This window comes from Eretmochelys imbricata, chromosome 10, assembly GCF_965152235.1.
Source record: "Eretmochelys imbricata isolate rEreImb1 chromosome 10, rEreImb1.hap1, whole genome shotgun sequence".
Taxonomy (NCBI): Eukaryota; Metazoa; Chordata; order Testudines; family Cheloniidae; genus Eretmochelys; species Eretmochelys imbricata.
In genome coordinates, this window is record NC_135581.1 from 18815038 (window position 1) to 18840023 (window position 24986).

The following is a 24986-nucleotide window of genomic DNA, read 5'->3' on the forward strand; positions in this document are numbered from 1 at the left end:
AAATCCTCACCATCCCTCCCCCTATGCACACCAATTTATTCTCTATATGTAGCTCTTAAACTTTAGGGAGTTAAGAATGAGGACTACAGGGGGGAATGTGAAAGAACAAACAAGAACTTTATTTGTTGAGTTTCAACAATACCAGCGTGCAGAAGGTAAACCTACAGGGAAGCCACTTTACAGCAATCAAAAGTATCCCTGAGGTAAGTTTTCATTTTAAATACATTTTAAAGCACTTTTTGCCTATAATTGGAACATTCCATCATTCAACACTTGGGGCCAAAATACCTAGTTCCAGTGATGAGAAAAAAAAAATCTGTCTTTTTCATTAAAGTCTTTCAAAGGTCTCTTAAGGCAACTCCAGAATAAGGTATTTCTGTATATCTTGGCAACATCCCATCTTACAGTTTGATTATTTCTAAATGATTGTCTCTAAATTAAAAAACCCACTGAATGCTCTACATTAAAAAGCCCTAATCTGTACAGCAAATAGCAAGTGGGTAAGGAAGAAAGGACAGAAGGATGGGATCACCAGTACCACTTGTCTTGGGAATTTCTGTGTGGGACAATTTTTTTTTTTTTTTTTTTTTTAAGATTACAAATCAGCCTGAACCAAACCCCTGGATGAATACCCCCTTCCCATCCTGAGACTAGGGAAATGTATTTCTGTTTCTGAATTTTTCAACTATCCCATGGTCTATAAAGGACTGAATCTAAGCTCAGACCTAAATATCTCTGGATTTTCATAATGTTGGATCAGGAGCTAAATTTTGTAGCTTGGGCTCATCTGTATTTCAAGTACAGATTTGAACCATACCACAAATACAACTCTGAGAACCGAGCCCTCAGCTGGAGTAAATCAGCATAGCTCCACTGATCTTAACAGAGCTGTGTTGATTTACACCAGTTGAGGTTCTGGCCCTGAGTGTTTAAATAACAAAGCTCTTTCGCAGCTAGTGGGTGTTAGCACACAGACACTGCTGGTAGGCAGGTGTGATGAAACCTCAAGAGAAAAAGGAAGACAAACAGAAGATTTATTCTTGTGTCTTTCACTTCTTTAATTATTCCCCCACCCTTCCCCCCAGTGTGCTCTCCCCCTGGAATTCGAAAAGAGAAATTTGCCTTATGTGCATCAAAGACATATATAAAAAACTACTGCTTGCATTAACTCTTCAACATGAGCTAACAAGTGATATACTCTGAGCTCATTACAGTATAGGACTGAGTGTGTCTGCAGAAATACAAATTCTTGAGGGGCAAAGACTCTAACTAAAGCAAAAATTCTATAAATAAAACAATTAACAGTGCTACCTGAAAACTTGAAATGCTGGAAAATAAAATGATACATGACAGATGGCAGACAATGGGCATGATCCTCCAAATTCCAGCCCTTCATGCGGTCACTTCACATCTGTGCAATTTGATTGTAAAATACTACCTAATCTCCACTCCATTTAATCCTGAAGTTCCTACTCACTCACAGCTCTCACAGAGGTCACTAGCGATTTTGGCTGCCCAGTGGCTGCAGGCTCAGACCGATACATGATGGTGGCGCTCTATGCCAAGTGGCCAGGCAGCGGAAAATCAGGCTCTGTAACTGAAGAGTAAGGCTTCAAGAAGCTGTTGACTACAAATGGTATTCACTGGTAATATGCTAAGGTATAAATGAATGCAACCCAAACTGGTCTTAAGCGATCTGTACGAAAAAGGGTTTTCTTGGCCCATAATGTTGATAATGATGGACCAACTGCACACTTTATTTCCCAGGGATCTCTTTAATTTTTCACATCAGCACAAAAAGTCATCCCAGAGAACCATCATCTCGAAAACCAGTCATTTTCCATTAAGATGATACCACAGTGTATGTTTTAGTGGGCTCTCTGTTTGAAAATCCATTTTTCTCATCTCTTGCACATCTGTCTGTTTGTTGGCAGCTCCTTCTTTGTCTCTCTTTGCACTTGCAAATCAACTGAAACACTCAACAGATGGAGAGTTATACCAGGGTCTTGAAACAACCTTATAAATAGAGAGAGCACCACTGATGTTAACAATACAGGATCCTAATTGAAGGAGACAGTGGGATATTTTCCTGCCAATAGCAAAATGTGCTATTCTTTGTTGTTGTAGAGACCTAATCACATTCAGACTACATGCAAAAATATTGTTATTAGTGAGCCCCATCTCTAGCATTGAAAGTAGAATAATTTTCTCTTTCAAGGGTAGACCTTAGGAAGCTGTACTCAACTCCCACTCTCTTATAAAGTTACCGTATATAGATCAGCTGGTCATTGGCCCAGTAGATCCTTCTGCTCGATTCCTACTATCATACATGGAGAAACTTGTCTTCTTTTTCCTTCTCCATTATTATTATTGCTTGAAGATGCAATACACACACACACACACACACACACAGACACACACCCCGTAAATTAAGTCTTGCACTGAAAATTTCAACTTATAAACGTGAACTCTGTATCCTTTCTAATGCATTTAAAACATTCATTTCTTCGTGAGATTCTGCACATACCTTTCTTGCAACCATAAATGATAAGTCTTTCTTCTGGTGATGAATTTAACACCTGAAGGCAGACAGGTGCTAGCGTTTGTAGCTTAGTAGATAAAAAGCCTCATCTTGCCCCCAATTAAGTCAATGGAAGCTTTGCCATTAAATATAGAAAAGCAGGATCAGGCCCAAAGTATCCCATTTATACTTTAAAAGCATCAAGAGTAAACTCTACCAATGGTGTACTTCTATAAAGAAGTTTTTGTAGGTTTTTTCCTCCCTATTCCAAGCATCAAAATGGGCCTCTACATTTCAAATCTAAGGACTAAATTCTGATATAAATATCCATGCACATATACCAGGCCCAACATAGAGGAGCCTTGAGTGGAAGTCTTCCACACCAATTTTATCTCCCCTGCGAAACACTCATGGAGAAGCCAATTGGCAAGCATTTGGTGGAAAGAGACAAGGAGGGGTGAGGCCTCCATATTTGTGTGAAGACACTGTGATACAGCAAGAAAACACCTTTTTGTGCAAATTATTCCTGCTCTGAGAAAGAACACTCTGTACACAGGGCAGTGCATGGAATTATTGCTCATTAGAATGCTGATTTGTGTTAATACTAAACAATAAAAAATTATCACAAAAATTTTTGTGCCTCAAAGCAGTTTTGTCTGACCAGTACTGCTACATTCATGGATTTAACTGTACAATCTCCCATCACCTTCATCAGAGAGAGAGAGAGAGCGAGAGAGAGAGAGGGGCCTTGTCAACACTGCTACTTTACAGCGCTTTAACGCTGCTAGTGAAGACATACCCAGAGAGAGAGAGTGCGCATCGTCTGTCTCAGGAGAGCAAGTAAATCATCTGGGATTCTGTGTATGAGTACAGATGCAAAATATTCATACTCTGCGAGAGTCATAATCTGATAGGTTATTAAAATCCATGATGAAACTAAATAGCATTAAAAAAAAAATCAGCAGTTGCCAACCGTAACATACAATGGCGTGAGAGAAATAGTTTCCCTCCCTGTACGTAGAACGGGGAGTAACTTTGTAACAGTCTCTAATGCCAAATGTCGACTTTTTAACAGCACCCTGTTACCACTTTCATGGCTCTTGTTTATGAATACAATATCTGATAAGTGCATCCGAATCAAATATTTAATTACATGCATAGACAGCTGGCTGACTAATTGACTACGCATTTGTTCAGATATCTTTGTTGGCATCCATTGTATATTTTCACACATAACTTAAGCATACTCAAATGTATATGTGCACTTGCATGCTTAACTTTGAAAATCTAGCCCATATAAATTATGAGCTCATCTTCCAACTATGTCTCTACAGCATGTACCCAGTCAACAATAGACAAGAGGGAGAAGATTATGACTACAAACATTTTGACTAAAAGAAAGTATCAAAGAGAGTTGTGTTCTTAGTAAGATTTCCAGCTGTTGAAAAAATTGTAAATGATACAAAGCTCTTAAGAGTTAATTTGTGTCTTTCAGCAGCAGGGTTAAGGGTCTCTGTTCAGAAAGCTCCATTGCTAACCACCTTCCAGAATTAGGCAGTGGGAATATTAATTCCTGTAGTATGCAAGAACCACTACTTTATCATAGCTTTACATTCCAAAGCACTGCAAAGCAACCTGCCATTGGAGATGCAGCCTAACCTATATACACTAACAGAGATATGAATACCATGGTTCAGAACCCCAGATGGTGTAAATCAAAACTGAATCCAGTGAAGCTATGCAGATTTAATCTAATTGAAGATCTAGCCTTATATTTGCACTCCCTCCTTCACCTCCTCTTTTTAATCAACAATGTATATAATTTATGCAATTAAAAATGTTCCATGATCTTGCAATTTAGTGGAAATGCAGCACCACAAGATGGCTCCTTTTATAGACTTCAGAAGGTAAGTTAAAGAACATCCTAATAATCTTACAAAAGCACATAATAGGAGCTGTTTTTATTTTGGTAAGGTGTGCATTTCTTTGTGCAGTGCTTTTGTTCCAAACAAAAAAAATGCTACTCTGTCAGGAAAAATAAGTTTCTTGCTGCTGTTTCCTGTATCAGGAAAGTCCTATAAATACTACAAAGATGCACAGACTGTATTCAATCAAATCCTGAATGGCAAATGTTCATGGTCTATTTCTCTGACATGATTGATTTTCCCTGCAGCACGTGCAAAATTTGCTGTCGTTTTACACTGACAGCACATTTTTGTGATTTTTTCCCTTGGTAAAATGTGGCATTGTCTCATGGCAAAAAACAAAACAAAAAACACAACCCCCCGCCCCATGACTGCCCCACATACAACTGCCCTTCCCCACAAACCATACATTATATTACAGGGCTGGGCCCAGGACCTAGAAGTAAAATGAAACTCTCTGGTATGGAGAACTGGCATTTTCCTATTCACACAGTAAAGCATATGCCAGCAATTGCTGATCATATATCTGAACATTTGCAACTACTGTGAAGTCATGCAGGATAGCACACGTCTATGAGATAAAATGGAAGTCCAAAGTTCCAATCACGATGTTTGTCACTTTTGCCCCAATGACACTGTTACAGTCAAGTTGTTAACTCTGGACAGATGTATACTTCACATGCTGCTACCAACTATGTGAAGCACTAACCAGTTTTAAAACATACTGAATATATTACATGTCTTCAAGTCACCAGGGCCTGATGAAATGCATCCTAGAATACTCAAGGAGCTGACTGAGGAGATATCGGAGCCATTAGCATTCATCTTTGAAAAGTCATGGAAGATGGGTGAGATCCAGAAGACTGGAAAAGGGCAAATATAGTGCCAATCTATAAAAAGGGACATAAGGACAACCTGGAGAATTACAGACCAGTCAACTTAACTTCTGTACCCAGAAAGATAATGGAGCAAATAATTAAGCAATCAATTTGCAAACATCTAGAAGATAATAAGGCGATAAGTAACAGTCATCATGGATTTGTCAAGAACAAATCATGTCAAACCAACCTAATAGCTTTCTTTGACAGGGTAACAAGGCTTGTGGATGGGAGGAGGGAAAGCGGTAGATGTGGTATATCTTGACTTTAGTAAGGCTTTTGATACTGTCTCACATGACCTTCTCATAAACAAACCAGGGAAATACAACCTAGATGGAACTATGTAAGGTGGATACATAACTGGTTGGAAAATCATTCCCAGAGAGTAGTTATCAATGGCTCACAGTCATGCTGGAAGGGCATAATGAGTATGATCCCGCAGAGATCAGTTCTGGGTCCGGTACTGTTCAGTATCTTCATCAACGATTTAGATAATGGCATAGAGAATACTTTTATAAAGTTTATGGATGACACGAAGCTGGGAGGGGCTGCAAGTGCTTTTGAGGATAGGATTATAATTCAAAATGATCTGGACAAACTGGAGAAATGGTCTGAAGTAAATAGAATGAAATTCAACAAGGAAAAATGCAAAGTATTCCACTTAGGAAGGAACAATCAGGTGCACACATACAAAAGGGAAATGATTACCTAGGAAGGAGTACTGCAGAAAGGGATCTGGGGGTCATAGTGGAGCACAAGCAAAATATGAGACAACAGCATAACGCCGTTGCAAAAAAACTGAACTTCATTCTGGGATGTATGAGTAGGAGTGTTGTAAGCAAGACGCAAGAAGTAATTCTTCTGCTCTACTCCACGCTGATTAGGCCTCAGCTGGAGTATTGTGTCCAGTTCTGGGTGCCACATTTCTGGAAAAAACAGAAAAAGTCCAGAGAAGAGCAACAAAAATGATTAAAGGTCTAGAAAACATGACCTATGAAGGAAGACTGAAAAAACTGGGTTTGTTTAATCTGGAAAAGAGAAGACAGTTTTCAAGTACTTTAAAGGTTGTTTCAAAGAGGACGAAGAAAAATTGCTCTTCTTAACCTCTGAGGATAGGACAAGAAGCAATGGGCTTAAATTGCAGCAGAGGAGGTTTAGGTTGGACATTAGGAAAAACTTCCTAACTATCAGGGTGGTTAACCACTGGAATAAATTGCCTAGGGAGGTTGTAGAATTTCGATCATTGGAGGTTGTTAAGAGTAGGTTAGACAAACACCTGTCAGGGGAGGGTCTAGATAATACTTAATCCTGTCTTGAATGCAGTGGACTGGACTAGATGATCTCTCGAGGTCCTTTCCAGTCCTATGATTTTATGAAACGCTCAACAAAGAACTGGTCTGTTTGTACAATCATTTTTATTTTATCGTTATCCTATGTCCAAGAAGGATTTAAACTGAACTACAAAAGGAGGATAATTAAAAAGCTTCCCCTCTGCTTAATATTAATTATATCTCTGAGACATATTATTTGGTAATGCCAGTAATTATTCAATAATAATACCTTCTTGTTGCCAGAAAAGTCAGAGGACAACACCTTTGCAAACAGGAACTGCTACATCAAATCCTTCTTTTTGTACTCTCACCTTCGAGTGGGCTATTTCTTTGTTTAGATCAAAACCTCTCTCATGCACCGAACTACAGAAGTTATGTGTTTTGCTCTTCTGTTCAATGATTAACATCCTTAAAGCCATATGGCTCTAATGAGACTCTAGCACCACAGTGGGATGTTTCAAAAGAGGAAGGAAAAGGTTGTGGATAGTGCCTTATTTCAAATCAGATTCTCTAAACCACTGTAACTGGTAAACGCAAGTGTAGCAAATGTTATTCTGAAGGCATTTCCCTAATGGCTATCTTTGTTTCAGTGCAGTGTCCACCTCTAAGCCAGGATCATTGATTGGGGCGCAGTAAACATCAAGAGTGAACTGAAGGGATCAGTTTACTTTGGCACAATTCAGCAATGCCCCAGGACTGCCTCCATGTTGTGGCCTGATGGTTTGAAGGCCAATTAAGAATCCAGTATGTTAGCAGAAGCACTCGAGGTTGGTTATCACCACTTTTCAGTGCTTTTACTACATGCATTTATGCATGATCGGATCAGTTTCATCAAACTACAATGCAGCTGTCAAGACTCCACTGTCTGTACCAGTTCCTTGTGTAACAGTCAATACAAGAGCTGCTGACTATTATTGCGATTTTTCCAAGAGAACCTAATTTGATGATTCTCTAAATATCATCTACAGTCACAGCGGCCCTCATTATCCCTTCCAAATGATATGCACATATTGAATTAATCCAGCCTAAGATAACATATCTTCGAATTTGCTAATATCATGTCAGAAATAAAATTCTCCTTGTCCTAAGAAACTTGCTACTTCTTCACATCCATGGCCTGTCGGAATGATTGCCAAACAAAGATCACCACAAACACAGAGAAGAACTGGTGGCCATTTCTTAGTAATATCATCCTGGAGATACAACTTGGGTCCATGCTCCTTCAGAATACACAAGCAGCCAAGAACACGAAAAGCATGTTCTGTTTCAGCATGGAGTAAAACTCAAAAGATATTTAGTCAGAGCCATCCAGGCACTCTCTGCATTCTCGTGTTATGATACATAGAAAAGGAAGATCATCATCATGATAATGAGAATGACAACACTAATAAATGAAAAACAAAATTACAAGAAGTCAAGTCACAGCGTGAATGTATTAGAGAGAAACAATGCTTCAGATTCTCTTTCCTTCCTTCTTGTCAAAATAAGTGACTCCATTCTCCTTAGTGATCTAACCTGTCAGCTAGAGCACTCAGAGTTGACATCCTGTACTCGTTCTTTAGAAGCTTCAGGCATCACACCTGTATACCAGAGACCTGCTAGAGTCCATGGAAGCGGAATGTGATGGATATGAAAAATCTTCTGTGTTGGTTGTAACTATTTTTTGACATTCTTCAAATATTGATTACACATGCCCAGGAAGAAAAAAGGAAAAGGCACTAAATGAAGGAGGAGATCTCACCATTTAGGCTTGGATGCTGCCATTAGAAAATCCATCCTGGATATAGCAGCCTTCATATTTTCCCCTGTCCTATCGCATCCAAACATTTCAAACTTCAAAAAACCCAACAACAAAACTTTTGTATGGGCCCGTTTTGCAACAGAAAGAATCCAAATATTCTGCAGTTCAATCAGAATGAACAAATTATTTATTTTAGTGGAAGAAATGGTTCACATGGCATAAGATCCTTGGAAACTAGCAGTTCTGGCAGGTTTGGACAAGAGCAAAGCCAAGGGAGCAGATGGAGAAGAGACAGCAGATGTTAATGCAGTTTGCCTTTTCCATATGCTTTTCTGTTTGACTGTAATAAGTAAATTGTACTTTAATAACTGTCAGTAGCTTAAACCTCTAAGGTTTATGACAGCCACTGAAAACTACACAAAGAAACATAATCTTGTGTCTCACATAAAAGAAGAAAATATAAAAGGCGAAAAATATAAATACACAGAATTTGAACCTAAAAGTTTGTAAAGATGAAAGGTGCATGCATCCATTGTGTCAAAAATAGTCCTTTCTGCTATGTAAAAAGAGCACAAGGAATAGATGCTAATTTGGCTGTTGAAGGATGATTCTCACATATTGAAAAGTTTGAACTGTACAGCACCTTTCAATAGCTAGTGCTAACAAATAACTGACTACTCAAAATAGTTTTTGTCAGAATCTTTAAGTTTTGAAAGCTCTGAAATAACGACCATGCCTGGGATCTCACAGAGAGGAAAAGACAGTTACCTTTTCCATAACTGGTGTTTTTCGAGACGTGTTGCTCATGTCCATTCCATGTTACGTGTATGTGCTCGTATTTTAGGTGCACCATATTGGGTGTGTGTGCTCATTTTAGAATGAAAACAACTTTGAAATTAAGAGTTTTTTTTCACAAAAATAGGTTTTTTATTCTCTGACAAGGACAGCTGGACCTTACGCTCTAATCTCAATCACATTAAAAGTAAAACAATATTGGGGCTCTCTAGAAACCAGTTACATTGTCTTATTTCCACCAATTTAGCTACATTTTCATTGAACGAGGTAAGTCAGAATGATAACGGGTCATTCTATAGGGTTCATGTTTATCAACAATGCAGAGTACTGCTCCTAGGCGGAATAATGAAAGCATACGCTTTCAGTGTTTTTTTTTTTAATCTACTTTTTTTGGCTAATTCAGACCTTTATAGGAAATTTAAAGCAACTTTGATGAAAATTTTGAAAGACACTATAAACTAGTAAAGTTTACTCAATGTCATACAACAAGAATAGAATTTCAACCAATAACTGACCATAAAATGTTGACATTATCCCCTCACAAATGACACAGAAACATCACTGACAGTATTGGTCAGTCACTACAGCCTTTACTCAGGTAAACCACCCACTGGGTCAACTTTTTCTTGAGTTACATCTATGTAACCCCAGTTGACTTCATCAGCATGGAATTGGGCCCATGGATTTTATCCCTGATTCCCATCTCTGACATGAAGTCAATTGAAGTTTTACTTCTGTAAGAACAGCAAGATTTATCTTTGTGTGTCTAGACATATCACTCCATTTCCAGAAAGACATCTCCCTCAAACCATCACTCACTTTGAAGAATTGCCTTGGAGCACTTACTAGCTTTTTTAATCCTATTCCACTCAATTATTTCAACCTAACCACATCTCTGAATTGATTTCACTGTAAGGCCTGAAAAGAGGGATGGGGGGTGAACCAGCCCCTTGGCACCAAACACCACCTCCTCTGAGCAAATGCAACAAAGCTCTCAAGCGTCCTATGCCTCTCCATTAGAAGAAGATTCATCAGATCACTCTGAAAAGAAGAGCTGAGAGATTAAAAATAAGGGAACTTTGAAACACCAACTGCTTCCCCTCACAAGAAGGCAGTCAGTAACTCACCGGGAGAACAGTAATTTACTCTTTTATATTATGGTTTGTTATAGTATAGGGAAGTCTGTTGCTTTGTGGTTTGCTCATAAAAGCTCTGAAGACCTTACCTATTAATCAATCCCCACACAACCATTTATAGCTTTGCCACAAAAACAATAGTTACTAATACCCTGTAGCTTTTTAACAGGCTTTCGGCTACTTGGATTATTTGACTGACAATTGAGATGGCTCCAGTCTTCATACAAAGAAGAATATCTTATACTGCAATGGAATTGTCTCAGCCAGTCACTATGCATGGATGCTGCACAGTTACTGAACCATACCCATATATCCCCCAGCCCCTGCATCTTAAGCAGTTACCTGTATTCTAATTGGTTCTTTGAGTAATTTAAATAATCACTAGAGCTAAGCAAATAATTCCCATGGAATAATTTAGCTGATGAATTTAACCTCTTTTTTTCTTGCTTGCAGGAAGTCCATGAGCAGATCTCAATTTTCTCAGATAGGTCTAAGCTTTCATCCGAAGTGAGCTGTAGCTCACGAAAGCTTATGCTCAAATAAATTTGTTAGTCTCTAAGGTGCCACAAGTACTCCTTTTCTTTTTGCGAATACAGACTAACATGGCTGCTACTCTAAAACCTGTCAGATAGGTCATTATCCCAATTACTCAATGTTCACCGCCCCCAAATAGCTGTCCAACTTTATGGATTCATCAGGAATAATTTAATGTTTGATGATGACTGTTTTGGAATACAAGCTACGTTTGATTAGTTGTGATTGGGCACATCAGACACAGAGTTTTGACTCTGGTCTCTGGATGGACACGCATATTTCTTATAGTCAGGAGGTGGACTTGAATAAGCCTCTGGGGTTTTGACTCTTTCAAGCTTAAGCAGGTTCCAGTTCAAAGGGAGGAAGCAAACAGGATTAGGAAATTTTAGAAATATTTTAAGTAACTGTGGCATCATCCCTACAAAAATTAGGCTACTGTCCTACTCACTGGCTGAATGCAAAGTTTCCCTCATCAAATGCAAACAACGGAACCGTATCTACAGGCCTAGTACCAAGATCCTCACTGAGTTCATTTAATTGCCACTGTGTGGTGCTCTAGGGAAAAGCTGAAGGAACATTTGTCTCCCTGCTGTTTAAATCAGTGCCCAGTCCCACATAAAACATGACTGAAAATGCAAACCACTCGTGCTTGATAAACACTGTGTTGCATCATGGGCTCATGACACCACAATGAATATGCAGTGGTCTATGGAAGTGTTGAAAAGGTTAGTCATAACCTATCTTAGTTACTATTTGTTTTGTGGCAGCACCCCAAGAGCCGTAAATAGTCTGAGACCAACCACCCTAAAAGACTGCCTGTCTCCTCATACTGCAGCTGACATCAAGAGAGGCTCTTCAGCCAGAGGCCCCCAGTATCCAAGAGGGAGCTGCTAGCAGGGTCCTTGGCTTTACAATTCACTCCTCTTCTTGGTCCAAATTACCATGAATGTGTTGCCCTTCTGAATCAAAGCCCATGTGTTTGACGGGTAGTTGTGAAGGGCTGAGAGTGAGACTTTGTTGTGGAGGAAGAGTTAGATTCCCATATTTGTGCTGAGCAGTGGTGGTTATGTGGGTAAAAGGGAACATTTGCCGCTGTTTTGGATTTGTAAGTAAGTATTACCATGCTGTATTATTTAATTAATTGAGCCCAGGAGAAAAGACTCTTTTATGTAACTGTACATAAACCCCACACAAACAATAAATATAAAAATAAATTCACCTTATAGGAGCATGTACGTGATCAAAGCTTGATCATTTGATTATTTTTGGAAAGTGAGCGCAATAATGCAAACCCAAGCCATTTGACTGGCTGACAACCATTATTAGCCAATCAGAGGGCATTCATTTGTTTATTCACTGTATGATTTCTGGTAAGTTTTCCTGCTTTTCACTAAATAATGTGACTAATCTGACTGGCTACTGGAATTCCAATTCCTTGACTAGCACCTTCATTGATTCTTTTCTTTCAGTTTTTTACTTCCTGGTGAGTTGTTAGTAACTAGATTCCAACTACAGTCAACTGGAAGACTATTCAAGCCTGTAACTAAACAATTCTGAGAAACATGGGCTCAGTTGCTGTGATACGTATTAAGGGAACAGCCATGGAAATTAAACAGTTAAAATATGGATAGTGGAAACCAAAACACGCTTTACACACACACACACACACACACACACACCTCATAAAGCAGGAGCAGTTTAATACAAATACATTCAGTCTTAATTAGGTAGAAAAATCTATTTAGACAAAATACAATGCAAAGAATCATAGTCAACCTCTGAATTACATTTTGTTTCTCATGGGGGGAAACAGCGCAAATAAATAGGAAGCAATTAGAGCTTATTTAATAGTCTCATACTATCAGTTTTGGTAACTATAATCATTAAAGGTTTCAGAGTAGCAGCTGTTAGTCTGTATTCGCAAAAAGGAGTACTTGTGGCACCTTAGAGACTAACAAATTTATTTGAGCATAAGCTTTCATGAGCTACAGCTCACTTCGTTGGATGCATTCAGTGAAAAATACAGTGGGGAGATGTATATACATAGAGAACATGAAACAATGGGTTACATACACACTGTAACCAGAGTGATCACTTAAGACGAGCTATTACCTGCAGGAGAGCGCAGGGGTGGGGGAGGGAAGAAAACCTTTTGTAGTGATAAACGAGGTGGGCCATTTCCAGCAGTTGACAAGAACGTCTGAGGAACAGTAGTGGTGGGGAAATAGTTTTACTTTGTGTAATGACACATCCACGCCCAGTCTCAATTCAAGCCTAAGTTAATTGTATCCAGTTTGCAAATTAATTCCAATTCAGCCGTCTCTCGTTGGAGTCTGTTTTTGAAGTTTTTTTGTTGAAGAATAGGAACTTTTACGCACAGCAAGGAAGCACACAGACTGACTATCCCTAAAGCCTGTTTTTCACCTGCCTGGTGCATTCTAATTCTGTTCCTCTCTAGGACAGGGGCATCTGGGCCTAGTCTATTCCATCGCATGTAGCCATAGCCTAATATTCTGCCTAGTGCTATGTGCATTCTTAGTATCCCACCTGCTCAGGCTCAGAGAGTCAATTTTACATTGACTCTCTTCCAACCTAGACTGTCAGGTAGCAATTTAGCCTTTACAGTAACACACCCTGGGGGTTTTCCTGAGTCAGGATTGCCAATATGTCTGTATTCCTGAATTCTTTGTGGTTTTCTTGTGTCTCTTTTCATTAAAGGCTATATAGAATATTGTAAGTGGGCTACAGTTTTAAATGGCAAGTCTAAAAACAATTTTGTGACAGACCGTAAGAAGAGTTTAAGTTAAAATGCTTAAAAACAAAAGAAATTCACAGAATGTGTTACAGAAACTGAATAAAGATTTATTAAATCTAAAGTTGGGAAACTGCAATTTTACTGCCTCCAACTATGATAAAAGGGAATAAACAAACAAAAAAATACCAACCATTTCAAGATGTTCACTGCTTTGACTTCAACGGGAGTACTCACCTGAGTAAGATTTTGCAAGGTCAGACTTTTTTATGCTTTGTGCTATGCCAGCGTAGATAAAAATCAATTATTTAAAACAAATGATGTTTTAAATTTAAATCAGATATTTTATTTAAATTGGATTTTTTTCATTTAGATTAAATAAACCTATTTAAAATTGAATCTGAAATTACCTCTTAACACAGGTTGTCAAACTTTTGTAATTAAAATCATTTACATTGAATACAAAAATATCATCAAGTAGTACAGGTTTGCTGCAAAGTTTTAAAGAAAATCAAATTACTGAATTGGTGGAAGTCACTTGCTAAGCACCTGGAACCAGAGTTTGCTGAAGTGCTAAACCGGCTTTAAGAGAGACAAGTTTTAAAGCCACACAGAGCTCTTCTTCAGGTCTGGAAAAGGTAAGAGTGTCAAAGCTAAATAGAGGATCAAACAGATAATTTAGCATACATAATGACAGGTTTCAGAGTAACAGCCGTGTTAGTCTGTATCCGCAAAAAGAAAAGGAGTACTTGTGGCACCTTAGAGACTAACAAGTTTATTTGAGCATAAGCTTCCATGAAGAGAGCTGTAGCTCACAAAAGCTTATGCTCAAATAAATTTGTTGGTCTCTAAGGTGCCACAAGTACTCCTTTTCCTTTAGCATACATAGTTATGTAATCCTTGAACAAAAAGGGAGTTAGTGGGCTACAGATTGTTGTAAGAAGCCATAAATCCAGTGTCTTTATTAAAATCATTATTTTAGTGTATAGCAAAGTTATGAATTTGTGAGTTCATTTGAGAGTGAAGTGATTGTCTGGTATCAACCACAACATTGTTACTCGGGCATTTAGTGCACCGGATGAGGAACACCTAATTCTGTGATGGGCATGCGTCGAACCCATGGATCTTGAAAGATGTGTTGTGAGGGGTATTGATCATTGTAGCAGTGGAGATGTGTGTGCAGGTTTTGCATCTGTTGTTCTGTCAGTGCACTAAACAGGGATGTTAACAAGCCACTTCACCTTGAAGCTCACGAAAGCTTATTCTCAAGTAAATTTGTTAGTCTCTAAGGTGCCACAAGTACTCTGTTTCTTTTCACGTTGAATGGTCCCTTAGAAAAAGGGCTAACTACTTATGCTAAACTATCTGTTCAATCCTGTATTTAGTGGTGATGCTCTTAGTACCTTTCCCAGCCCTGAAGAAGAGCTCAGTGTAGCTTAAAAGTTTGTCTCTGTTACCAAGAGAATTTGATCCAATAAAAGATATTACCTCACCCACTTTGTCTCTCTAATATACGGAGACTGACAGGGCTACTACAACACTGCATAAACCAGCTTTTGACAGTAGTAGCCTCCTCTTTAGGTGCAGAGAAAATATTTAGATTATTTCAAGTTTATTCAGCTAGCTCTGGTCAATGGCTCATTCATTCAAAGTTAAGAAACCAACTGGGAGTTGAAAAAGAAAGAAAGTTTGTGTTCCTTTGCCAATCTATGAATAAAAACTAGGCACGAGATGATGAGATCTACTATTTCTAAAATCTTAAAGGACCAAAAACATTTAGCTCAATTCATCAATTACAGATAATCCTTCCTTTGCTTAATAAATCAGTTTTCAACTGAAAACATTTTCGATTTAAAATTTTCTTATGTATCTCACACATTTAAGATAGTTTTATTTATTGAAAATAGTAAAATGAAGTTTGAATGCATTTTAATTCATTTGAATTTGCATCCAAATAAAGCTTGAAACAAACAACAACTAAAAAAAATCATCTAGTAAATAAGAAATAAATTAATCACCATTTTCTAATATAATAAAAAATGTAAAAATTAAGAAACTGAATAAATGTAAGTTAAGCTATATAATTGCTTAAATAAATGTGTATAGATATAGTATCCCCTTGGCTAACAAAAAGAAGCACCAAATTTAGCATAAAGATTATTTTTAGTTGTAAATCAGCGTGTTTTAATGGTTACCAACAAATAATCAACCTTTCTTTAGGAAAATAACTAAAAGTTACAAATGTAAAACACAATTAAAATCAATTATTTAAATCAATTCACCCTGGGCTATGCTTAGTCTGAAACTATATTTACTATACAACTCCCTCCTTTTTTAAACGAGACAACAGCCCCTCACTCATGCTCTAACTATACTGCAGTTTTAATAGTAATTTGTAATCACATTGCAATTTAACTATGATCACATCTTCAAGACATCAGAGTCACATACTAGCTGGCCTAAAAAAACACTCATGCTACAGTCTCCCTCTCACACACACATACGCACACTAACTTCAGAGCTGGAGCAAGGATATAGCATAATATAAATTCAGTAGGACGCTACTTATGTCATGTAATTTAGGAAGCTATTAACAATCCCAAAGCACAATAAACCTAGCTGTCTTAAGCAATGTCATTATGTTAACTTGTAATAAATTTACTTCATAGGCAAGGGCAATCATTTGCCATGCACTTATCCCAAAAGGTTTATTTGTAATCAACAGTATTTCAGGTTACTTAAAATATGCTTCCTCAACATCCATAGGGTGAAATTTATCATCTGCTTCACAAAGAATGGGGGAAATTAAAGTGATAAAATTTTACTGCATTAATGGCCACTGTAGTTAGTGTTCAATGACTTCTCACATCTGAAGCATTCACTGCTGCGTCTTGATTTGCATTACAGCTATTCACACTTCAGTAGTGCTCTGCCTGATGTCTCTGCAGAGACGGAGATGCAGGTATGGAATATCTCACAAAACCAGAACATATTAGCATAAATAATAACCTATCACTGCTTCTGACTCCAAAATGGGTTACGGCTCCCTATCTCCTAGGAACATTCAGTAAATTGTCTGCCTGAAGAAGCTGTCACTATTTACCATCAGCACTTAGTGCTCAATCACAGATTTCATTACTTTATTCTGCTTTATGGGATCAAATTAATCCCTGGTGTTAGCCCAGTGAAGTCAGTGTACTTACAGGGGAGATGCATTTGGCCCAGGGTATTAAAATAATTCCTTCATTTTCTTCTAGTATTGTAGCTTTAAGTTAACAATATTTTACTAATGTAACGACCTCCTCAGGTATTTACCTTTCATGAAGAGCCCTGCCAATCTCTCCCTGCTGAGCAGGGGACTCACGTAAAGGAAGTCCCCACTTGCAACAGTGACTCCAGGACCAAAATTATCCCCAAAGTCTTTTGATGACAATCCCTGTTCATGGAGACCAACATGCCATGTAGAGTCAAAGGGGCAGATCTGCAGCCATTAGAAATTACCCACTGAAGTCTTGAACGCTGGAGATATGCCAATTTACAATCCCCCCCCCCCTCCCCAAATCTGGCTACAACTTCCAGTTTTTCATGCAATACATCAGACACATGTAAGTGATGCATCCATCCAGTGGCAGCTACGTGCTGCCACAGTATAACATCACATTTCTCTTCCACAGTTTTCCCATGTGCTTTTGGTGGTAATTCACACCTATCCCCTCATCTCTTTGCCCAGTAACAGAAGTGAATATATTGTTCTTAGTGTTTTTGCACAAACTATTCACTTGAGCATCACATATGAACAATCCTTTAAAAGGAGTTCCCTACAGAGAAGAGCAGGACCACAGTAAACTTCTTCTTATGTGAGAAATCTTTAATCCATCCTCATTTGAGTAACCCCGCTGACTCCTATGCATAACAGTTTGATGGACTGGACCTTTACAGCCTATAAGCCTGATCCTCATTTACAAAAAAAGGTTCCTTTCACCACTCTAGCAGTGTAAAGGGGCCTTCAGGCACATGAGAATCAGACTGTATATGCGGGGAAATTCTTGTTCCAACTCTTCCTCATTTCCCCACTATTCTGTAGCAGTAAAACAAAATTAAGTTGGATCATCATAAAATTGTGTCATTTTACTGAAAAGTTAAGATTTTACTAATTGATTGCCTTGCACAAACAACAGAGCTAAGAATGAGCGAGCAGAGGATTGTGCTTCACATCAGCAATGGAAAGTTTTAAAAGATGCCATTAAAGTCAGGCTGTAGGTACAGAGGGTTCAGTGAACTGTGCGCCCTGCACACTGGACCTAATTCAAAGTCCGTTGAAGACAGTCAATGGAAAGGTTCCATTGACTACAAGGGGCTTTGGATAAGGCCTCTTGGGCATCCCTTCACACTAGTGCAAAGCAAATGCACAGTGGGTGTGAAGCACTACCAAATAGTAGAGTGAGAATGGTAGAGTTTTGCATCCACTTTGCATTGATGTAAAATGGCTACATAAGTGCAGGACAATGAAGAATCAAGCCTGGATTGTCTAGAGAACCATTCTTTTCAGCCAACTGGATCTTTCTGACAACATCTCAGCCAGGCCCCAATTCCTAACAGTATACTTTACTAAATCACACACAAAGATTTCTTGCACCAAGCACAAAAAATGGGTGGTAATGGTGAAATGTCAGTAGTGACTACACCAAGGGTAGGCAAACTTTTTGGCATGAGGGCCACATTAGGGTGCGAAACTGTATGGAGGGCCGGGTAGTGAAGGCTGTGCCTCCCCAAACAGCCTGCCCCCCACCCCCATCCGCCCCCTCCCACTTCCCGCCCCCTGACTGCCCCCCTCAGAACCCCATACCCATCCAACCCCCCTGCTCTGTGTCCCCTAACCACCCCCTCCCAGGACCCCCGCCCCTAACCGCCCCCCGGGACTCCACCCCCTATCCAACCCCTCTGCTCCCTGTCCCCTGACTGCCCCGACCCCTATCCACACCCTCACCTCCTGACAGGCCCCCTGGGTCTCCAATGTCTATCTAACCCCCCTGACCCCTGACTGCCCCCCCGAACCTCTGCCCTATCCAACCGCCCCCTGTTCCCCATCCCCTGACCGCCTTCCCCCGCCACCACCACAGAACCTCCACCCCACCCAACCTCCCCCTGTCCTCTTGGAGAGGGGCAACAGCAGGGGAGGGGGCCGGGGACTAGCCTCCTGAGCCAGGAGCTCAGGGGCTGGGCAGGACCGTCCCACGGGCCGTAGTTTGCCCACCTCTGGACTACATGGATTCACCAGCATTGCCTCCCTGTGCAATGGCATGGCAAAGGGGGAGGAATCCCTCCTCACCTGCCCCATGTGCAGAAATTCTCATGTGCCTTTATTTTCAAGCTTGGCAGTTGGGCCAGGATTTGATCATTTTATACAGAAGTCTTTTCCTAAACCTACATGATAATCCCAAACTGCCCTGCTACTGTAATTCTCTTCTTAAAAAAATAAATGCTTATTGGAAGTTTTCTGATGGGAGGAATGCAATTCTACTCCACAGTCAGAGTATACGAATATTCATAGTATGGAACATGCCCTTCTTCAAAAAGCCTGTGCATTCTCCATCAGCATTTTTACTGCAATATTCCAGCCCAGCCATCAGGGAAAGGACACCTGTAAATATAATGGTTTATATTTACCAACATAATAATAATTCTCCAAGATACTAGTCTCTTTAAAGATCTGAGATGAAGAAAGTCTCCTTTTGAAAGCTCTTCTTGGGTACAGAAACTGTCAAGGTGAGGAAACTGTCAGGAATTATCCTAATGGAGCTAGAAGATTACAAACTTGATGCGAATCCAAAGTTTTGTAAAGATGGTTCTGTCAAAGCCTCACAACCGAACAAGTGCTTGCGACTAGTGAAAACAAAATGCACATTTTTGTACTTAATACAATATATTTAGAGTTCAAGTAATTCTCATCTTAGCTTCTTTACTTCAACTCTCTGATTGGTTAAAGGTTCTTACTTGGTGGTGCCTTTAATGAATCCACACAATGAGGGCCATTAGCATCTCACTCAGATGTTAAACTTCTTCACCATATTTGAAATCTGGCAGGACAGTGACTTTCCGTCATGTCGTGCTCTATGATGGCTACTCCCATGTCAGAAAAGGGAAATTCACTGTGCTTGTTTTGCATACAATAGTCAGGGAGTAGGTAGCTTCCTATGGAAGCAGCCTATAAAACCTGTGGCTACCCCAGGCTGTGCAGACAACAGAGCTATTCACACAGCAGCCTCTTGTGTGGGCTTTGAGTTTCCCACAGCCCCTTTGGCCCATTGCTAGCACAGCTCCTGCAGGAGGCAGAGGGCTAGAAGCTCCCCCACTAATTGCTCCCTAACCACCTGCTCTCATCAGGGGTTGTTCCATATCATGGAAAACAGGCAAGTTAATGCCCACGGGTTCCACGTTACCTCACCCTCTAAACTCTGGTGGGTTTGGAGAGGAGAAGGTGGGATAACAATGTCACAGCGTGCAGCCATCCCAATCCCACCCCCTCCCACAGCACTGTGCCTGATCTACACACAGGAAAAGACTTCTCCCACACAAGGGTTTCTGCAGGGCCAAGGGAAGAGAGGGAGCCAAGCTATGGAAGTAGACGAGTCCATTTTCTGGACCCCTCTGCCCAAAACCACCTGCTTTCTGACCTCTGAGCTCATGAAATCTTTATTCAAGAGTCTTTGAACCACCTGTTATTGCTGTAGAATAAAAAAAAAAGCGATGAGCAGAGTCTCATTACTCTTTTTATTATAACTCTCTGTCAAAATCTCTCTCCCTCCGACTGAATGCCATGGGCTAAAGCCGCTATGTGAGGATGATGTTGGAGATGTTTGCTCAAGAGCATGTCGGCTGGAATACCAATGTAGTTGAGCAATGATGCTTAACAGCATTTGTGTGTGGGGGGGGGACACCTCTGCCATGAAGAAAACAAACAGCCAGAGATCAGCTTTCCCTGCAGGTACCCCACTGCAATTCTGAGCATGGTAATATCAGTGATCGGCACTTGTGATAATAAAGCTTCCTCTCAGAAAACGAGCTGTAGCTTGCTATCATTTATAAAGCCAGCACTGCTTATTATTGTCAGCAGATCTGAAATTGCTGGCCTTTATTATTATTATTATTAGCATCAAATTATGTTGTTTCTCAAACAGATTTGAACAAATCTGATCTTAGCATCCATGCAGTAAATATTATTATTGGGAAAAGATATGTTAATGCACATGATGAAAGCTGAAAGCTGGCTGTCTCTCTTATTTATTTAGACTAACATGTTGTCCTTTATAGCAGCAATTTGGTTAGAGCATTTAACAAGCAGAAATGATGTTCGGACCTGCTGAATACCCAGATTCACATATATATTCTAAAAAGATTTTTGTGGTCCTCTGATCATAGTAAAAGCTGCTTGAAGGACTCTATTAACGTTCACATAGGTTCCAACTGGCTCCCAAGGCTCCACAAGAAAATACAAAGAGAGTACTCATTGGAGCTTATTAGGGAACATTAAGATGGTAGTATTTTCTCCAAATCCTGAAGGTTCTGAGATAATGCATGCTCTGATAAGGATGAGGAGATAATTATTATTCTTACCTCTCTGAGTGAAATGCACTAGCCGTGCTACTTCCAGTAAACACATGGTTTTGCAGTAATTGTATATAAGTGATTCAGCAAACAAGTCACTTGAATTTTTTTGTTTGTTTGCCTGTTTGTGAATAAATGTATTCTAATTAGCCAAAAGTCTCCACGGAAAATGGAAACTGCAGTACGACATACACAAGGTGTTCTGGCTGAAAATAAAAATATTTACCTTATCTGCCATGAACTGTGCAGAGAGACTGAGAAATGAAAATTACAACGCGATATAACAGCTAAAATCACAAATCTCTGCTCTGCAGAGTCCAGCAGCTCTTCAAGATTATTTATCTGTAAACAGATTTTTCTAACATTTAAGGGTACTGAAATAATTCAGTACTGGTGAGAAATGTTAGATTGATAGATTTAGGGTGAAAATCTCGCTCAGCTAAAGTCAATGCAAGTTTTGCCATTAATTTCAATGGGGTTAGAATTTCACCCTTGGAGATCCAAGACTTCTACACAAAAGTACTAAATAGAGTGATATTGTCTATCCTCTGGAAAGCATTCAAAATGACTTTCACCATCTGCTCTGCGATTGGCACCATCAGTATCAAGTCTGTACCAAATGATCTAAAAGAATAACTCCTACAACAGGCAGCAGTAGTAGTAGGCTCTTATCCTTTGTATGGACTAGTCAATAGAGGGAGAAACAACCATTTAGCTAGAGATAATGTAAATGTCTGCTGATTGCTTGTCAGTAGGTACCACACTTCTCTGTGTGACAGGGCAATATAGTCTTATTCAATCCTTGGACGGTCCAAGACTGGCAACCATGCAAAATTAAATTCACAGCAGTTGCCGGTAGTGATTAAGGTACTTTCTTTTTAGTGAGACTATTTTAGTGTAACACAATGACCAGTTATTCAGGCCACAAAAAAATCCTAAATACGTATCTTCATTTCTATTTTGATTTTTGATTGAGCAGCAAATAAGTGCTCCAAGCAATGTCCCTATTTTACTGCATACGCACACACGGAACCAATGCATTTGTCTTTTTTTTTTTTTTTAAATGCTACTGAGATTTCAGAATGAGATCCAGCTGGTAGCTGGTTGGCACTGGAATTTCTGATGCCCCCAACAAGACTAGTGTGTGTACTCTGGAAAGGAATCAGAGATCAGAAAGGTTTCAGAGTAGCAGCCGTGTTAGTCTGTATCCGCAAAAAGAAAAGGAGTACTTGTGGCACCTTAGTGACTAACAAATTTATTTGAGCACAAGCTTTCGTGAGCTATAGTTCACTTCATCGCATGAATGCATCCGATGAAGTGAGCTGTAGCTCAGGAAAGCTTATGCTCAAATAAATTTTTTAGTCTCTAAGGTGCCACAAGTACTCCTTTTCTTTTTTTAGAGATCAGAAAGTTTTTTTTAAGCAGGAAAATCACTAACAAAATGAAATATTTAGATTTTTGTTCACTTTCAAATAAAAACCTTCTCTCCTTGTCAAATTGGAAGGCAATATCTTGCACTATAAGATTATGAGCTTGCCAATTCAAAGTATCTGCAACCACCAATTCTTGCATCTGTACTTTTATCAGCGCATAGGGTGTGGTCCTACACTCCATTGCACCAGAACTGTGCACTGATTTCAATGGAGTTATACCCACATAAAATCTGTGCAACAGTGTGGAGGAAACACATATTAATGGGACTGCTGAAATCACAGAAACCTAATCGTTAGGACTGAGCTTCAAGTGAACTAGTTCTGAGGTCAAAAAGTGTTTAGAGATCCCCTCTCCAGACCACACCCGATCCCCACTTCTATAGAGAGAAGTGGAGCACTTCAATCATTCCTTTGCCTTTCCTGCACCTGCTTTTCTCCAATCCCCTATACACCCAGTCTCTAGAAGGTCTTGTGGGTGGGACGGGGGAGATGATGTCCAGGAGCCATTCAGCTCTACAGGTTGTGTGTGTTTGGGAGGAAGAAAAAACAGGACCTTTTCTGGACTATTCCCCTTAATCATAATGTCTTGATGCAAGCAAAAGTGTGTGTGGTGCTGGAAGAAGCTGTGCCAGAGCAGGTATTCTGAATGATCTGAACCAAATCCCAAATGCCCAGCCTCTGGAGGGCTGCCCATCACCAGGCATTACTATCAGCCACCTGCCCGCACAGGTAACTGTATACCTCTGACACTACTTCTCTGGAATTAGAAATGTAGGCATTTCGGGCTTGGCTACACATACATTTTATAGCGCTCTAACATGCTGGCTCAGGGGTGTGAAAAATCACCCCCCTGAGCACAGCAAGTCTGAGGGCTTTAAAGCGCTAGTGAAGACAGACTCCGAGTGCTGGGAGCCGCGCTCCCAGTGCTCGGAGCTAATCCCGTCGTGGAGGTGGATAACCAGGAGCGCTGGGAGAGCTCTCTCCCACCGCTCCCGCGCGACCACTCTCTCACTTCATAGCGCTGCTGCGGGAGCGCTCCCATGGCAGCGCTTTTAAGTTTCCAGTGTAGCCATGCCCTTAGACAATGCCAGAAGGTGGCATCTGGTTTAAATGCAGAGGGACGCAAGTGACTAATGACTTCAGCGGGGGACAAACAAGCCCACAGCACATGGGCAACTGCAAATGCCCCTTCAACCATGAAGCCCCATGAGGCTGCATGTTCTCAGAGCCCCGAAAACCCGCCCCGATTTTCTGAGGTGAAAAGCTGATGACTAATCCCCTGTATCACTTCTCCTTGATGCTGGAGCATAACCTTTGAAACAATGCCCTGGGCTTCTTTTGCCTGTTCCAGGAAGTAGTGCGTTTTCTAATTTAGCCCAAGGTCTCCCATAAAGATTAGTTGAGCACCTTTGATATCTATATAAGTTTCACCTGGGAACCCTGTCAGTCACACGCTTATTTAGCTTTGATATCCAGGTGACACATATCTTATGAACCAGTGAACTAAAGAGCCAATTGTTCTCCACGATTTTTAATCTTGGTGTGCTGCCCTTTCATGTCCTTTTGCTAATTTGCAAGGATATAATTTCCAGGATCCAGATGATTCCTGGAATAGCCTCAATAGGAGGCTGGGAACTCAGCAAAGTTTCCACCAGAAAGAGACTTTCTGGCACTGGCTCTCTGGGACAGGATGTTGCCCACCATGGAATCAGAAAGAAACAGGGTCCACAAAACCACTGGATCTCTGAAAACCATGGACACCAGCAACTGCAGGGCAAAAGACTTGTGCCTCTGCTCAGGCTTTCTGCCCCCTGTGGCCCACTTCCAGGGACTCCAACCTCCACAGAGTGTGTCAAAAAGACCTTTTAAGGCATTAGCATTGAAGGAGAAGGCACTTAAGTTAATGATCTAAAGCTACCTCAGCACATCCCAATAGGGTTAGAAAAGGGACAAAGCAAAAACAGCAACCAAACCCCAGACTTGCCCACCATCTCCCTAGCCACCGGTGGCGACCTTGTGGAAGTGGTCTGATGATGAGAAAGAAATGACGTCCCCAAGGTGGCATTCACACATCTATGGTTAATCTGCCCAGCACCTCAAGAATTCTGTCCCCTCCATCTGAACAAGAGAAGGTGATGATTTGGGTCAAAATATGTTACACAGAAAGAAGCTGCTGGACCACTTCTAGGTAAAAGAAAAACAGTACAGATTTCCTAAGTCAGTTAAAAATAGAAATAATAAATGTTATCTCTATTGACGCCCATCTAGCCTGGACATTTATGAGACACATATAAAATCGCAAAATGACAATCCCAATTCAATTCCAAAGGGAGAT

The 24986-nt window shown here is 40.1% G+C and overlaps 1 protein-coding gene across 2 annotated transcripts in view; it reads right to left on the reverse strand.

The window, feature by feature from the left end:
• Positions 1 to 24986, reverse strand: part of XYLT1 (xylosyltransferase 1) — a 311032-nt gene that overhangs the window by 149293 nt on the left and 136753 nt on the right. The window contains exons 5-6 of one of the 2 annotated variants that reach the window (XM_077828347.1): positions 18782 to 18822; positions 10179 to 10194 (exon numbers count right to left, since the gene is read on the reverse strand). The exons of the other annotated variant lie outside the window; for it this stretch is intronic. Coding sequence (XP_077684473.1) covers positions 10179 to 10194; positions 18782 to 18822 — 57 coding nt within the window. The remainder of the gene's footprint in view (positions 1 to 10178; positions 10195 to 18781; positions 18823 to 24986) is intronic. 2 annotated transcript variants of the gene reach the window in all.